The 18,415-nt window shown below is 43.7% G+C and overlaps 1 protein-coding gene across 3 annotated transcripts in view; it reads left to right on the forward strand.

Moving 5' to 3' along the window:
• jph3a (junctophilin 3a) overlaps positions 1 to 18,409 on the forward strand; it is a 29,815-nt gene extending 11,406 nt beyond the window's left edge. For all 3 annotated transcript variants that reach the window (XM_050040694.1, XM_050040703.1, XM_050040685.1), the window contains 4 exons: positions 9,005 to 9,785; positions 10,802 to 10,926; positions 12,869 to 14,115; positions 16,395 to 18,409. In XM_050040694.1, the coding sequence (XP_049896651.1) occupies positions 9,005 to 9,785; positions 10,802 to 10,926; positions 12,869 to 14,115; positions 16,395 to 16,475 (2,234 nt within the window). In that variant the 3' untranslated portion in view covers positions 16,476 to 18,409. The remainder of the gene's footprint in view (positions 1 to 9,004; positions 9,786 to 10,801; positions 10,927 to 12,868; positions 14,116 to 16,394) is intronic.
• Positions 18,410 to 18,415: the final 6 nt, after the last annotated feature.

Raw genomic sequence — 18,415 nt, forward strand, 5'->3', positions numbered from 1 at the left:
CACCACCCACCACCACCACCACCACCACCACCACCACCACCAGACCTCAGATCGGAGAGGAGACAAATGAAACTTCACAGAGATTATAAACATTATAAACTGGAAGATTACGTCTTTAAAGTACTTTAAAGTGTAACTCTGATATTTTCCAACCTGGACCCTGTTTACCCGTGTTTTTGTGTTGGACGCTTCGTTTCCACTTACGTATGTGTACGGAGACAACCAAAGTCCATTCATTCCTGTGGGTATCTCCGTAATATCTGATGTGCTGTCCATAATATTTCGGTGCAGAATTTACTGCGTTGTTATTATTGCGTACAAAAAAGATTGAAATATTGTGCTTTTACGGTCGATTTAGGAGAGACCGTATGACAGTGTGCTAGCTTAGCTAACAGGCTGCTAACTAGCTAACAGGCTATTTCCTTTAACAAACAGCTCTATCTCTGTAGGGATCCTTTCTATAGTGTTGTCAGACACTTAGAATAATAATCTGAGCCTGTCAGTGACAAAACTCCTCCCCTCTGTAATGTTTCGGTCCAGAAATTGCCTCGAGTACGTTCAGAAATTTGAACTTCTACAGTGGATTTCAGAGAGACTGTATGACAATGTGCTAGCTTAGCTAACAGGCTGCTAACTAGCTGTTGCCTGTCTTGATTGTCAAGTGAGTTGTATTCTGCTAAAATATGGTTATACATTATATACAGTCAGATTTCTAATGAAATATTTCACAACTCACACTCTGTACCTGGCAGGTCAACATCTTCATTCATTTGTTGCCGTGCAATATTGGTCCTGTTGTTGTCCCGGTAATGTTCCAAGCACATATTCCAAACTCCTGGATGGCAAAAAGGGACAACATTAGCCCCTCCCCCACGGCTACTGGTAGTTTCTGTCAGGTTTCTATCCATTCAGAAACAAATGCACTTCCTGGGGTTGCACACTAGAGGCATCATCCGTGTATTTACGTATCTACAGACACCAGTCACATGCGTCAGTGGAAACGAGGCAGAGACTAATGGGAACAAGAGTAACGTACAATAACAATCTGAGCCTGTCAGTGACAAAACAAACACTCTTAGTAGACGTACATCGACGGTGTGAAGAGTAGTTACATTACAGCCTGTTCGTGCAGGTGACAGCGCTGTCTCTCAATACTCAACCAATTTCAAAAATGTCTTGATTTTCTTTTCTTTTCTTTCGTTATTATAACAACTTTCAGTGTTGTGTTTTCAGCGTGTTGTTTCCCTCTCCAGTGGCCACAACAAACAAACAAACATAAATCAGTCCATCAATCAACACTGTTTTAGAGTCAGTTGATTTTGTTCTTTAGCTCCTGAAACAAATTAATTACACACTGAAATTGAGGCTTTAGTGTTGCACACTGGAAAAGTGACAAAACAGAAAATACTCAAATTCAGTCCTAAAAACACTCAGTTTTTGAGTGTGCTGTCAGCAGGCACTTTTCTCCCACAGTGCAGTGCATGAGGAAATGTGGGAAATATGGGTGCTGATCAGAGCTGAATAATAATTGTATTATTTATAATAATAGTGGATGGTGGTGAGACAACACTAATTGCACACTAACTAAATTAGACTACAGTACAAACTGTATTTATTAAATCAGGACGCAGTGACTCCTGTTTTTTATTTGTGAAAACACGGAGAGCAGCATGGAAAAACTTTTAAATACTCTCTCAGGTTTTCATGTCAGCACCACAGACAGCTGCAGCTCCACACCGCATACTGCTACAACTCAGGATCTGTTATTAAGAGTTTTCTGTTTTAGAAGATAAAAAATCACTTTACTGATGTGATCGAACAGGAAATGATACAAAACATGACGTCAACCAAAACTCGGATTTAGAAAGCTGCTGCTGTTAAACTTATCAAACAGAAACTTAAATGTTTTCAAACAGATTTAACTCATAGTGAAACTTTTCTGTTCACTCCTCACATTATTTGTCACTGAATCCTTTCCTCTTATGAACCACTCTGAGCCGTGAGCTACGTGTTTGAAACCTGTGTGAAGAAGAGTTCACTGGAACAAACCATGATGACTCTGTAGTGCCGGTCATTAAGCGGCGCGATGGAGGAAACACCCAAAGTGGTCATTTCCCAGAAACTCATCACCACAATCATTTAATAGCTGTAATTATTTCCTCCAACACAACACAACAACATCAGTGATGTCACTGACTTTAACCAGTGGCGTCTCACAGTGAGCTCAGGGTGAAGAACATGAGTTTAATTTGAATACTGCTATAATTTGCTTTTTCTGACATTAAATGAATGTAAATCATCTCAGTTGAACGAGCTGCCGTCATATTTCAGGTTAATTTGAGGAAGCTGTGACAGTTCAGAGCAGATAAACACACTGGTTCTTTTTTATTGTTCATTTGTAGAGAGTTTTCCAACTTTCTGATTTATAGCCTGGTATTTTTTATTGTTTGTATTAATAAGAACAAACTTAATAAGACTGTGAATATGTCAGGCAAGATTACGGCAGTGGTGGGTCGAGTACTGAAAGTCTATACTCGCGTAAAAGGACAATTGTGTGTTTCTTAAGATGACAAGATAAAACAACTGCACTTAATAAAACATGTTAAATAAAGTGTAACAGGTAGGCTAATCACACAAATAAGGAAAATTGATAAATGAAACATCTCTCCATCTCTTCCTCTTTGTGAAACAAAACAGTTTAAAGCCCCACAGATGACTGGCGACAGCTAATGTTGGCTAGCAAACTACATTCTCACCAACAGTATCTGCAGCTGACTTCAGTGTATGAGGGAGTTTTGAAAGAGTTTTTGGGAGGCGAAGCGAGCACTTCATAACTGTTGGGGTTTTTTTAGATTTTTTCTATAAAGTGTGTCCAGATGTGGTCAGAGACTGTCGCTAGGAGCTGCTTCTTGTCTCTTGTCTCTGTCATCATCGCATCGCTTCTTTTTCTCGCAGGCAGCAGGAAACTTTGTATCTGCAGTAGAGATGCTCCTCACATGGTGGTGTGAAGAGCATCTCTACTGCAGGTCGTAGTTTTGCATCTTTCCAGTTTCTTGGCAATCAGTGTGAGTATCCTCAGGATACACCTCTGATCCTGACCCTAACCTCATCTTCAGGTGTAACTCCTAAATATATTAACAGGTCTAAAGGGACATTTTCTCAGTTTCTATCAGGAGAGACTCGTTCTGAGATAAAAGAATGTTTATATACATGTGCACATAAGTAACAGTAATGTGAAAAGTCTTTGGCGTTTAGACCCCACCGTGATGTCATATATTCCAGGAGGGTGGCGAAGACGTAGTAGATTAAGGAACCCCCTCCCCCAAGGTGTCAAGACGCTGGTGGTGATGAGATGAGATGAAGAGGGAGCTGAGGATCTGGGTGTGAAGAAGAGTGGGCTTTTGATGAGCTCATCCTCGGCCCTGGATAAGGTGACTGGAGGTGAACGGGGTGGAGGAGCTGACAGAAGCAGAGAGAAGCAGAGTGAGTGACTGCTCATGCTGCTGATCACCAACGTGTACTGTCATGTTGTTCCCCAAAAAGGCAAAATCAGGGTTCCAAAAAAGAAAACAGCTTAAAAGGACAGAAAGAAAACTGACTTAGTAAAAAAAAATACAGACGATGCAAGACAGAGCATCCGCTTTGGTCTGCGCAACGTAAATGTCGCCATTATCATCATGTCTGCATCGACCCCTGTGTGGACGTCTGCATGCACCCCATTTTTTGTGACTGTCTTGACTCTATTCATACCAAGCACGCCAGCTGTTCATGCTCCAATCTCTTGTTCTTTACTCCAGTCCAAGGGGCGTCTCCTGTACTTAGTTTCAGTTTCACCTGATGTTGGCAGTAGGAGGACGTTACTTCACCTCCCTGCCCTCCTGTTTACTTCAGAGGGTTGACGTGGATCCTTCAGTTTACTATGAAAGGAGCCACATGCGCATCAGCATGACCGCAGCTCTCCATAGGCATTCAGTACGGAAATCATGGCTGAGCCTTGTCGCTGTTCCCGCTCAGCTTTCACATTAAAACTCCTTATTAACACCCACTGTACACGTCCTGCTGAGTAGCAAACAGCAGACAGACACATTTAGAGACCAGCTGGTGAACACAGTGGAGCCAGAGACAGATATTTCCTGAGATAATTCCCTCAGGTGCTGGTGGAGACCAAAAACAGAGCTAAAAACAGAGACAATATTGGACTGACACTCATCACGTGACACAGACACAAAGATTCCTGGTGAATCATCAAGTTGCTCTGTGTCTAAATCAGCAGCTGATCAGCTAACGAGTTCAACATGGCTTATAACACGTAAACGTTCAGTTCTCCGCTTTGATTATGTTAATACAGTCTTTGGATTTTGGCTTTTAATGCTAACAGTTAACACCCGGTGGATGTTCCCTCTGGGCTGGGAGTGAGGTACTGCCCTCAAGTATCTCAGAGTCTTGTTCACAGTGAGGGTAGAATGAAGTGTGAGATGGATCAAGGTTTGGTGCAACATCTCTAGTGATGCAGGTGCAGGATCGTCGTGGTGAAGAGGGAGCTGAGTTGCAAGTCATAGCTTTTGATTTCCTGGTCTATCTCAGTCCCAACCCTCACCTACGGTCATGAGCTCTGGGTAGTGACTGAAGGAATGAGATCGCATATAGTGGAAGTGGCCATAATGAGTTTCCTCTGAGGGGTGTCTGGGCTCAGCCTTAGAGATAGGGGGAGGAGTCAGACATCCGGAGTAAAGCTGCTGCTTCTTCGTGTGGTAAGGGGTCAGTTGAGGTGATTCAGGCATCCGATCAGGATCCTCCTGGGCGCTTCCTGTTAGAGGTGCTCCGGGCACGTCCAACTGGTAGGAGGCCCCGGGGCAGCTGGCATGACAACATTTAAAAATGTGACTTATTCATGGACCCATGAGAAAACTGATTTGTATCTTTGATTTAAAAATTTAATTTTAAATTGCAGATCCGCAAAAATGATTTAGAGGCCAGTTTTCTCTTCTTTTGATTAATGAAACTTAAGATTGTAGTTTCAGTTTTAAATGATGAGTCACTTACTTAATCAGGTGATCTGAGGATGATCAATAACAAGATAATTTGACAATCAGCTGTCAATCAAAATATGTCTTGAGTCACTGACCAAAATCACCAAACTCTCAAGTTGCAGCATCTCCAATGTTTTTAATCTTTGTAAAGTGAATATCTTTAAGTTTTGGGCTGTCAGTCACTATCTTGTCGGACATTTCAGAGACTGAATGATTCATGGAGAAAGTGATCGTTAGACGCAGCCCTTGTTTCCGTCACCTTGGTTGATTGATCACTCTGTTCTGTGAGTCAGAGGTGTGGGATGTGCTGAGGCTGAGCCCGGCTCGAGTGAAGGAAGTCAACACAGCTGTTACAATAACTTTCATGACATGAAAGTCTCTGAGCTTTGTCAGCAGGAGCTGCTGCTGCTCCTGTAAATGGAACTGACGAGCCGCGAGTTGAACAGGAGGCTGAAATATGAAACTGAGGATCTGCTCCACCTCTTGTTCCGCCGCCCTCGGGGGGTTTGAGGAGAGGATGGAGGGTTTAAGACGTTGACCTCCCCTTAAAGCAGACCTGCTTTGTTTTTAAGCCTCTGTGGGGAGCTCTCCTCCTTCCAGGAGGTCCAGGAGTTGATGGCAGATTATTTGTTGTTGGTGTTGAGATGGAGAGGAGGAGGAGGAGGAGGAGGAGGAGGAGGAGGAGGAGGAGGAGGAGAGGACATGTGGGAACCTCTGTGGTTTCAACAGAGCTGATGGATTTCAATGTTTGTGTAGAGGAAAAGATTTTATTTTATTTATTGATCATTTTCAGAAGTTTTACAGAGAATTCACAACAAGCTGAGAACAACACGTCTGCTCCTCTGTTTCACAAATAATCAAACTGTCAAACTGTCGGCTCGCGCTTCAACCCATCCTCAACCCATCCACTAAGTACATTTACTCTTTGTACTACTCTGTTTGTACTTTATGTAAGTACAAATCTGAGGTTCTTGTACTTGAGTATTTTCTTTGTATGATACTTTCTACCTTATCTGACGGCTTTAGTTACTTTACAAATGAAGATTGTTACACAAAACCACATGAAGAGTTCATAGAATCCAGTGTTTTGTTAGAAATTAAACTCTCCAACAGTTTAAACAAGTCCAGATGAAAACATTAGTTAATGGTTCACATTAATGCAGCTCATTCTCACTCCTGATTTGTAAAAATACCGACGCTTGGTCAGCGGCCCTACATGTCAAAATATGATGCGCTAGGTCCCCTCATGCGTCAGTTTTGGACACATAACAATTTAAGCTTGTTACATGCATTTTGTCTTTTCAAAATAAACTCTATTTTCACAGGAAATGTACAGTTTCTGCTCGTCATACACTCTTTTTAGAACGTTGGTAACAACACTTTGTGTTTAGGTTTTCTTCCTCAGGTTTCAGCAACAAAAGCAGGTGGTTTGGTTAAAAAAACATTGTAGTTTGTCTTAGAATAAGTAGTTTGTTACTAACCAGTGTTGGGCTAATATATGATGTTTTAGCTGTAACAAAGGGCCAACAGGATTTCAGGTAATATTATTACATTCACAATGTCATGTAACACGTTACCACCTGGAATAAACTATTGTTTTCATTTTTCATTCATCCACACCGCTCCACCTCTGCCAGTATGTATCGTAGTATCAGGAAATTATCATCCAGAGGTTTTTGTGTGTTGTCATGTCATCACACGCTACATTAAGGAAGAGTGTTGGTGAGTTTCCATTAATACACCTACAACGTATCCTGTTCAGCTTTTACGTCCTAAGGCTGTCTGAAAGCAGCACGGACAAGGAGCTGAACTCCCGTTTGTTTTTTTCCTCATCCTGGTGATCGGCACATCTGGGTGATGTTAGTGTATGTTGGATGTGTTTCCATTCACATCTCTGACAGCTGCAGAGCAACACCGACACACAGTCCTGTTCTTATACACAACTCTCTCTGTGGTGATGCTGTAGCTGACCTGCACACTGGGAACGGGCAGGTGGGTCAACAGCTCAGATGTAATAATCTGCACTTGTCACAGTGACTGACTCTGTTTGTTCTGTTTGCCGCCCAGTGTGTCTCGTACTGCTGCTAAAGGGTTCCTTGTAGCATCAGTGTCTGATGCCGAGGGCCACTGACCAAGGGATGGACACACACTGCAGGCTCCTGGGTAAAAGTTCAGAGTGTGTTTGATCCGTCCACACTTGACAGGTTGGGAGTGAGACCCAGTTGATCATTCAGTTAGTGGACTGATAGAAGATTGATGTGAAACTGTTTTGTTTCCTGAAGTCATTTTTCACATAAAATAATTCACATCACATCATGAGACATCACACACAGTAATCCTCTCGTTGTGTTGCAGTTTGTTGGTTTGTCTCTCTAATCTGTTGAATCTTAAACAGCTCAGGCACAAAGGCGTCAGATTTGCTGGATAAATACGAGCGCTCGGTCAGTTTTTAGAAAGTACATATGTCCTTCTCTGCAGCCGAGGAAATGCCAAATATCTGCTGTTATTCTGGGTTTATCTGATTTATTTTCACTGCCTTCATGTTGTGCCAACATGCCTCGGTTTGGCACCGAGTTATTTTAAAAGATTTTATTCCTGGTGTAGAGAGGCAACCACACAAAGCTTCACACAGGAGGAGGATCGATGCATAAAGTCTGTGGGACATCACAATATATCTGCTGTATCACGTTTGTTCGTCCACATCAGGAGACACTGTTGGCTCTTTTAGGCTGATTAGTACTACAGTACGTTTTTAGTAAGCGTTTCATCAACTATTGCAGAGATTATAATGACATTTTACAAACATTCAACGCAATGATTTTCAGGTATTTAGTCATAAACCAAAGTTTTGGACAAATTTAGATTTTGACCTGATGATGGCAGGAGACTGGGGTCTGCGTACTGTCAGAGTCAATGTTGGCTTTTTATTTTTAGACTTAGTTGACTTAATACTGTCACAGTGGGCACTTCTGACCTGCCATACATGCCTTTCTCTCAGCTCATCCAGTAGTTTCCCACTCACCCGCCTCTCCACCACACCTACCTGTCAGCCTATCACCTGTCCACACATCTCCCGCTCCTGCCGGTCCACCACACCCACCTCATCAAGCCACCTGCTCTCACCTGTGGCTCATTATCCATGCAAGACTTTCTAGCGCTGATCCCCAGACTGCTTCCTCATCGCCGGCCTCGTCTGCCTCTCACTCTCCTGCTTCGTCTGCTCCCCGGTGAACCACTCAGCCTTCCTCGACCAAGAGCTCTGCCTCTTCCTTCCTGGTGTCTGTTCACCTGTTCTCCAAGGCTGTGTGGAGAGACTGTAGTGAGTTTACCTGTCCTGCTGCCTGAGGTTTCCTGTGCTGTAGATTACCTCGCCGTGTGGCTGCACATTCAGCCTTTGTGTGTGCAGCGCGGAATCCACTCAGCTTCACCGCTGGTTGTTTGACTTTTTGCCGGAGCCACCCTGCCTACAGTCGGCTCCACACAGGTGTGATGGCTTCCCTCGTGTGTTCTCATGGTTTTGGAGTCTCTGCTCATCTGACGTCGCCTTCTGTCTGCTCTCTCATGGTACTGTTGCACGTTGTGGACACCAGCTACTCACCTGTTTTCAGCTTCGGCGATCCACACTGAGATCCCTGGACAAAACCTGTTTCTGGGAAGGCTCCAGGCCAAGATATTGACTGCTCATTTTGTGTTTATGAAAGCGATGCATTATAAACAGTCCTGACTGTCATCGGTGCTGATTGGAGTCTGAAACCCACGTGTCACAAATGTTTCTATAGGAAGTATAAAGCTCCTAAATGAGACTGTGAACATTAACTGTAACTTTAGAAGAACAGCAGAATAGACCCGTTCTCATTAAAGCCATATTTCGATGTTGCCCAGGAATTGGCTAAGGACAGCATTGGTTGCAAATAGCATCTGCCATTAAAAGAAGGATGTAACTGTGACTCTGTCTGTGTCTGTTTGTCTTTCAGGAACCTACCAAGGCCAGTGGCTGGGCGGGATGCGTCACGGCTATGGCGTGCGGCAGAGTGTACCGTACGGCATGGCGGCCGTCATCCTCTTCCCGCTGCGAACATCCATAAACTCCCTCCGTTCCGAGCACAGCCACGGCCCTCCGGCTGTGCTGGAGGACGGCAGCGCCATCACACCCACAGATGGGGTGGTGGCCGGGCTGGCCGGGAGCCCCGTGGGCCGGGGTGGGTTTGCCTTGACGGCTCCGAGTGAAGCCGAGCGCCAGAGGAAGAGGAAAGGCCGCTTTCGGCAATCCATCCTGAGCGGCCTGAAGTTGCGGCGCTCTGAGTCCAAAAGCTCACTGGCCAGTCAGCTCAGCAAGCAGAGCTCCTTCTGCAGCGAGGCCGGCATGAGCACCGTCAGCTCTGCTGCGTCTGACATCCACTCTAATACCAGCGAGAGCGAACAGGGCGCTCCTGTGGACGCCACTGTCACTGAAATGTATGCTGGTGAGTGGCGGAGCGACCAGAGGGCCGGCTGGGGCGTGAGCCGGCGCTCAGACGGCCTGCGTTATGAAGGTGAATGGGCGGCGAACAAGAGGCACGGGTACGGATGCACCACATTCCCTGATGGCACCAAGGAGGAGGGGAAGTACAAGCAGAACGTGTTGGTGAGCGGGAAACGCAAGAACCTGATCCCACTGAGGGCCAGTAAGATCAGAGAGAAGGTGGACCGCGCCGTGGAGGCTGCCGAGAAGGCTGCAGACATCTCCAAACAGAAAGCTGAGATCGCCATGTCCAGGTAACATGTTCTCTTTTCAGAAGGGGTGGAGTTCCAGATCCTTTATGTAAAGGGACAGTTCACCCCAAATCAAAAATTACCTGTAGTGCTATTTATCACTCCGGATAGTTTTGGTGTGAGTTGCTGAGTGTTGGAGATATCGGCCGTACAGATGTCTGCCTTCTCTCCAATATAACAGAACTAGATGGGACTCGGCTTGTGGTGCTCAAAGTGCCAAAAATAAAATACGTTTGACAAACTCAGCATCAATGTCTCTTTCTAGAAATCATGACCCAGTAACTCAAGATAATCCACAGACCTTGTTGTGAGCAGTTTCGTGTAGGAACTATTTTCATTCTGCCAAATATACATGCCAACCATATCACTACGCAGAGGGAAGGGTGCGTCTACTGCTAGCTCACCTAGCACCACTGAGCTACAGTAGCTAACGTTACAGCTCAGCCGAGGAGGACGCCATTAATGTTGGCGGGTGTAGTTCAGTAGAAAGAAAATGGTCACAAATCTCATCAAGCATTAAACAAATCAGTAAAAACTTTGAAATATAACCAGTAAACATCTTCTGCTCATGAGCTCTGGATTGTGGCGCAGAAAGTATTCAATACACCTGTTGAAAGCGTCGCTGACTTTAGCATCTGACTGTCGCTTTTACAGGATGTAATGTCTCTGAAGATATCAGATCATAAAACACAATGCATATTGACATGTGGCTGTATAATATATGTATTTGTTTTAGGTCTAGTTGTTAAAATGAGAGTCACAAACTTTAAAAGGCTACTTTTCAATTAAATTCCTCTGCTTCCCTGTCAGTCAGTTTTTCTCTCTGAAACATCCAAAACAAGACAAACTAACAATGAAATAAATACTGAATCAACAATTCACAGAAAGTTCAGAGAGCTAAACATGTTTCCTGGATGTGATGTTATGAAGGTAAAGCAGAGAGCAGGGACCAAACAAAGCAGTAATAATAACCATCATAGCTTCAGTCTGACTGCAGTGTTTCTACCTGTCCTGTTCAGGATGAGCCACGCTCGTGGGAAGGCAGAGGCAGCTGAAGGAGTGGCGCAGAAGGCCATGGAGGAGTGTCGACTGGCCCGGATCGCTGCCAAAGAGCTCTCTCCCTCCTTCCACATCTACGGGAACGGTGAGTGGACGACACAGAAGACGGTCCAAACTTATTTCCAGTAAATTCTCATGCTGCTCTGAATAACCTCTTTATTTAATCAAATGTTTACAACACAGAATAATATTAAGATTTTTAGCATTTAACAGATGTTTGGTTGTAAAAACATTATGCGTGTGTCAGCAGACACATTAATTTTTATCATATGGAGATTATTTACCAGCAGCTCTGACTGTATGTGTCATATATTTTGATTCATTTAGAGAATCATTTAAAACCTGCAGCTGTCTGATAACCAACAAAGGAGCTGGTACTTTTTGCTGGATATTAGAATACAGATACTCATGTAATCACGTTGCAATGATTGGTTGATTAAATGTTTAGTTGAGAGACAGAAAAATAATCTAGTGTTGCGTAAGTAGGGCTGCAACCAGGGGCGTAAATGTAGACAGTGCAGGCAGTGCGGTTGTGCTCACATTAAATAAAAAATGGTGCCATTTGCTATCTACAGGCTGTGTGCCTTCAAAAATGCAAACCCACTCCAGTCATGATTTTCTTGTCTTTTCATTTGGTAAAATAGCCAGTGGCAATCTATAACAACATAATATGCTTACTCTACATGAACTGGAAAAATTATGAATAAACTATATATATATAAAAAACTATTCAATTAAATGACGTTCTTATTTTCTATGATATTTTTGTCATATGATTTTTGCAATGATGATTGTTGGGCCTAATATCAAGTCTTTATTTGATCGTGTGACAAGACGATACGATACAGGGGCTGGTTTAGGTGCTAAATCTGTCATGACTGCCGAGCTGAGCACATCTGCAGGTCCAATGAGCAGTCATGACTTTTAAACATAGAAGCAGCAGTAAGAAAAAGACAAGAAAGAAATGAAGAGGAGGAAAAAGTAGCAAAGCTCCCTACATTTTTACAAACACTTGGCAGTGGTGTGTGTGTGTGTGTGTGTGTGTGTGTGTGTGTGTGTGTGAACCATATAACTAGTAACGAGTGTACACTTGGGCCCGTCACACCAGTGTGCCCCACCCCCCTTGGTTACTGTCGTCAAGCTTGTTGAGTCAGTATGGTGTTTTTAACACTATCAGTGAGACATTACATTGGAAGTAATAGCAAATTTCTGGAATAATAGTTCTAATATTAGAAATATAGCTGCAAGCGGCAATTTTCACTTTTATTACTTAATTTTATTTTACTTCACACTAATAAACAAAATTAGTGTCTAAAGTCACTGAAAACAACATTAACAGTTTTATACTGCCTCGTTTTTCCCTTTTAAATGTTGAGCACTGAACGGTCCTCATGGAATGACTCAACTTATTCATTTGCAAAGATTGTTGCTGTGTCTCATTACATTATCCTGTTTGGATAGCTTACAAAATATACAGCATTACTTTTTCTTTTGGCTCTTCTCTTTTATTCAGTTTAAGTTTTATTGCCAAATTTCGGCCCACTTTTATGTCGCTCCATTTCCCCCAGAGACCCGAGTTGTAACAATGAGTCATGAGTCGTGACTGAATGAAAAGAAAGGAAGCAAATGATGGAGTCATTATCTTTATTTAAAATCTACATAAAAAGATGTTTAAGTACCTGGACTTAATAAAATATATATATATATTAAACATGCGGATTTACAGTGGGCTCAGTGTTTACTTACATATTTTGATCTCATAATAAAGTACAGAGGATTAAAGCCTCCGAGAATTCAAACCAAATCAAGTGTATTCACTTAGTTAATCCTCTCTAAGCCGACAGTGACTGTCAGCACCAGATGCAGTTTGTATGCAGCTTTTCTCTCCTTTTGTTACCCTGCATGCTAATAACACTGACACACACACACACACACACACACACACACACACACACACACGGTGATGGACTCGCTGTGGCTCAGTGCCAGGTCTCCTCACTGGTGTTATTCTCCAACTGTTTTCGTAGGGCTCGAATGTCAGAGGCCCAAGCACCAGGACGGCAAGGACAAAGACCATGAGGTGATCTCCACGGGAACAGACAGTCCGGAGCTGTGCACGCCGGACACAACGCCGCCTGTAATAACACCTGATCTCAGCCCCGTGCTGAGCGTGCCCACCTCGCCCCCCCACAGCCCGCCCAAGCACGCCCATCGCCCCAGAAATGCTTGCTTCATGCGCCAGAGCGCTGTGGACGATCAGGGCGGGGCAGAGATCCAGGTGCTGGTGGAGGGGCGGGGCATGGATCTGCCCAGGGGCGGGGCTAACAATTGGACTGATGACATGTATCCGGACCGCGGGGGCAGCAGCCGCTCCACCACACCCTCCCTCCTGGAGGAGCAGGAGGGCCAAATTAACGGCCACGAGCAAGCCCCTCTGTCCAACCACAGACCACGGGAGAAATCCTCGTCCAATCACAAGTCCCGGGAGCACGCCTCCTCCTACAGAGCGTGGGAGCACTCCTTGTCCAACCAAAAGCCCTCCAAGCAAGCCTCTTCCAATCACAAGTCAAGGGAGTACTCGTCCTCCAATCACAAAACATGGGATCATTCTTCCACCAATCACAAGGCCTGCGAGCATGCCTCTTCCAACTACAAGCCGCAGGTGCACATTTTATCCAATCACAAGGCCTTGGAACATAACATGTCCAATCACAAGACTTCTGAGCATGCTTCTTCCAATCACAAGTCCCAAGATTATATCTCCTCCAATCACAATGCAAAGGACCACGTCTCCTCTAGTTACAACCCTCGAGAGCATGTCTACTCCAACCACCATCCAAAGCAGCACAACCCCTCCAACCACAAGCTTAACGAGCATGCTGTAATCGACCAAAGGCTAGACGGCCTCACCGGGGGCTGGACTGCTGAAAGCACCCTTAGGTGGAGCCCCGCCCACTCGCGCCTCACAGAGCAGGACGAGGAGAGGATGAATGACTATACGGTGGACATGAGGCTCCAGTGTCCGGACTCGCAGACGTCTCGGGGGCTGGGCCCGGAGTCCCCGGCCCCCAAAAACAACAGGCTGCGATCGCGAGGCCTTCGGCCGGTCAGAGAGGGATCCATGGACTCTGTACAGATGCTGGACAACCTGAATGTGGGGGCAGAGCTGGAGGAGTGGCCGCTGCACAGGGACCTCACCCTCTCCCCACCCCTCAAGTCTCAGCCCATCACTCTGGAGCAGGAAGGAGAGCATCTCACCCTCAAATCAAACTCAGTGAGTCAGCACGCTTCCTGTCTGCCTGTTTAATAATCCCTTTATGTGCTGAGGGTTCATCACAGCAACTGAATCATCGAAAGAATAACTAAGAGTTTAATACTTCCACAACTTATCGTCTCAACATTCCTGTTTGTGTCCAGGTTAAACATGAGAGCGACAACATGTTAACCAGTGAGCTTTAGAGGCATTGGTAGCCTCGGCTAGCAGTTTCCCTCTGCTTCCAGTCTTTATGCTAAGCTAAGCTAATCACCTGTAAGCTCTCATACTTCATGTATAGACAGAAGACTTAGCGTCAAAGGTTCAGCAAGGAAGCAAAAAATAATAGGTCCAATATGTAAAATTTGACTTTATGATTTTATGGACACACAGAATGTTCGTTTTCATTTTTATACCAAAATGAGCTTCATTCTGTCGAAGTGTTCTCAGTTCTGAAATAGATGATGTACCCATATGGACCAAATCACTGTGACGTCGCGCCAACAACAGTCACTTCCAGATAGATGACTGGCAACTAATTTGAATTGAGCAGATATGTAAAGTCATCAAACTTTTATTACTGTTGTCGTTTTCAGCTGTAACTGTAGCATTTAAAGATATATAGTGAAACATGGTGGTCCGACTGACCTAGGTTGGCCTTTTTTAAGTGGCTTGAGGCAGCGTTTGCTCTGTGCTGTTTGATTTTGTGAAAGGGAGGCGAGAGTTTTCTACCTGGAAATGATTGTTGCTAAACATTGTGATTCGGTCTATACTCACAACATTCCTCTGGGTGCTCTCTGCGTCATCTAGAGCAGTGGTTCCCAACTGGTGGGTCTTGGTTCTAAAGTGGGTCGTGGGTCCATTCTGAATGGTGTTAATTTCGCTGATGAAAATTTTGGCGACAGTTTTTTGGCAACAACCTTTTTCCATGACAAAAACGAAACAATAACAGGCCAAATATAGATCTTGATCATAAAAACTAAGATGAAATCTATGATTCATTTTCGTTGATAAATTGAAAATGTTCGTGGTGGACTACTGGACATGCCATGCCCGAGAACGGCTGCGCTTCTGATTATCTTCAAATGCAGCATGAGCAACAGGCTGTTAACTCCAGTAAATAGTCTGCACCAGTAGCCAGCAGAAACTGTCAGAGCGGAGCAGCGAAAGCTGTTAATGCTGCAGAAATGACAGTTTGTAAGTGTGCCGAAATTATTTGTTGTTGTTAAAAAAAAATGTCTACATGAAATTTTTATACAACCTGTCACATTGATTCTAATTTCTGAACATGAATGAGCCTCACTGGATTAGTTTAAGGATAAAAAACAACAACATAGAAAACATAATGATTCAAAGTTAAATTAAATGTCATGAATTTTTGTTTGAACATTTTCGTCTACGAAGATTTAATCTAAAACAGCTGTCAAAATTAACATTGACCGCAAGTGACTCACAAACATGTCAAATTTGTACAGTGAATTTCCAGCACAGAGCTTTTATTTTGAAGTGCAATTTCCTGCCATAGAGTGAGTTACTAATGGACAGCTACTTGCCAGAGACAGCAACCTAATTTGACAACACAACCAATCGACACTAGTTCGACACTGAATATATTAAACTGTGTGAACCTTGAGCTGATGACTGAGGAGAAGTCTGGACCAGTTGGGAACCAGTGATCTCGAACATTTATCCCAGTTAACTGTCTGTGGAGCAGCTCCAGACTTTATACCAGCTAGACAGCTGTTCATGTTTACTAATATTTTGGACCGTCTCAGACAATAGGAATAATGTATGATTATGAAAATGGGCGTAGTTCCACTTAAAGGATTTATTACAACCTTGATCCCTTTTAACGGCCTGCTCTTCTCAGTTGAAGCCGACTTCATGTTTTTCTTTTATCAGTTTGCACAGAGAGCTGAAGTCCCTCCCCTTCCAACGTCCACCACGGGACCTTGTATCAGGAAAAATGTCTACAGTCGTCAACATCGAGAGATGTTCTGATCCTGTTTGTGCCATTAATCACACACATGATGTTTGTCAATTTAAAAGATGATTTTGCAAGTTAAGAAAGTCGTAGTGTGTCGTAGGTTTGTCGTTATGCTATTTGGTTTTGTGTGAAATCGCTCAGTGGACAACAGCTCTCGTCTTGCTCGATATACGTCTGTACTGTACATATTTTTATTAAATAAGGTCCCATGATGGACAGGTGAAGGGGAGGGACTACACATCTGTTTTGAGAGAACTTGTGCATGAACTGGACTAACTTCTTCTTCCTTTTCTCCGTCTCTCCTCTCTTTCAGGGCTCCAGCTCTATTCTGGTGGTTATGGTCATTTTACTCAATATTGGAGTAGCCATTCTTTTCATTCACTTCTTTATTTAAGCTTATACAGGTATGATCTACTAAGACTTATTGATAACTACGGTATATTATATTATTACTTACTGAGACGGACATTCTGCCTATTCGACTGGAGCCCGCAGCCTGAGTGACGGACACAGCAGAGCCTTTCTATTGTTGCTACTGGTCTTTTCCACCTCTGTTGAAGCCCGTTTCAGTTTCTACGAAAGCACCGTTTCCTTTTCAGATGCTTATTTTGAGCTTGCAACCATAGAAAAGAAAGTAAGAATAAAGAGCGCAGCTTTAAACTAGCGTGGTGTATCGGGACACACGTGCATGGGTGTCCATCAGCTGTTCAATGGACTGGAGATGGCACAGGCAGTTTTGCCCATTTTTCCATCACCCTAGACGAGAATACAGCAACCCTTGTTTCCTGGTTATCATGAGAGACATGCTAACCAAGAGCATGGCGCACACTACAGACAATAACCCCCCCCCCCCCTCCCGCCTTTTAACCCTTTCCCCTGTCGGCCCCCATCCACCAGTCTCTAACCCCTATTCGCACTATGCGCTACATACAGAACTATGCTGCAAGAGTAGATCCATTTAAAGGGCTCCGTCATTATTCTTTTCTTTTTTCCACTACGAACTGCACACACAACCATTGCATGAGGCTGTGTGGGGTTTTAAAAGTGCATTTTCTATCCCTTTAACATCACTGTTCTGTCCTCATTTGTACGCACTCCATCCTGGTTGTCACCTCACGTCCAGTCAGAATCACCGAATCCGAGCGCATCGGATTCATCAGCGACCAACACACTCCAAGACCCATGAGTCTAAACCTCGAGGAACTTCCTGAATTTATTGTTAAGTGAAACACATTCGCACGCAAAAAAAGAAAAGAAAAAAAAAAACATACACATTTAACTGCTGACATACTGAGGAGGGTTCAGCCTTGCCCCTTTGTACAGCCTTGAGACTGTTATGTTATAACCACTAATTCTACTATATATGTGTATGTGTCATTATTATCAAAGTTTGTTACTTTTTTGCAGTTTGCAAGACAGAGAGAATGCTGAGTGCCTCGTATTTATTCATTTTTCCGTCTCTAATTTATTTAAAAAACCCCGACCCAAGATAATAAAACACCCAGGCTGAGAGGAGACAAATAACCTTCAACATTAAGAAAGGTGACCCCGCCCTTCCCGCCCAACACACACTCTCTCACACACACGCACACACACATACACACACATACAAACACACAGACACGACACACACTCAAACCTCCCTTCCACCCTGAAATGGCATGCACTGTTTTGTCTCTCTCCCCCTTTAGGACCAGTCAAAAAGGGAAAAATGGGGTTTCTACGGTGTCATTTCCAGACACTTTTTGGGCCGGATGAGATTTTTTTCAGCATGTTTGTTCAGCCTGCTCAATCTGGTGTCAGTTTGTGAGTTTCTCCCTCTCGTCTCTTTTAATCCAGCAACACAAGGCTACGTGAGACATGGAGAGCAGTGTAAAATAAACGCTAGCTTTTAAACTCTCAGTGGATTTACCGAAACGTCCTGAGTTTATGAATGATATAAAAAGAAACTCTCTGCTACTGTATGTTTTATACTTCGCACCCAGTGGCATCATCATGTTGTGACATCATTGCATGCCCGAGCATGCTCTTTCTTACTCTTTGGTTTATGAGGTTGTTTCGAAGTTAATGTGGAGAAAATAATGAAATGTTTGAAATTAACCAGTTTGTTGTGGTTTATTGCTGCCGTCTCGCCTTTTCAGTCACATGATTCAGTTTCATAAAGGTGGTGAAGAACATCATAGATGAACACATGAATAAACAGCAAAGATTTATGGTTATATTTGATTTTTAAATTACTTTGGATTCAATGTGATGAAGTACTTTTAATTTACTTTTCTGGATAAACACAAAACATTCCAGTCTGGTTATTTTATCTATAAACAGTTTTCAATT

The sequence above is a fragment of the Epinephelus moara genome, chromosome 1, assembly GCF_006386435.1.
Source record: "Epinephelus moara isolate mb chromosome 1, YSFRI_EMoa_1.0, whole genome shotgun sequence".
In the NCBI taxonomy this organism is placed as follows: Eukaryota; Metazoa; Chordata; class Actinopteri; order Perciformes; family Serranidae; genus Epinephelus; species Epinephelus moara.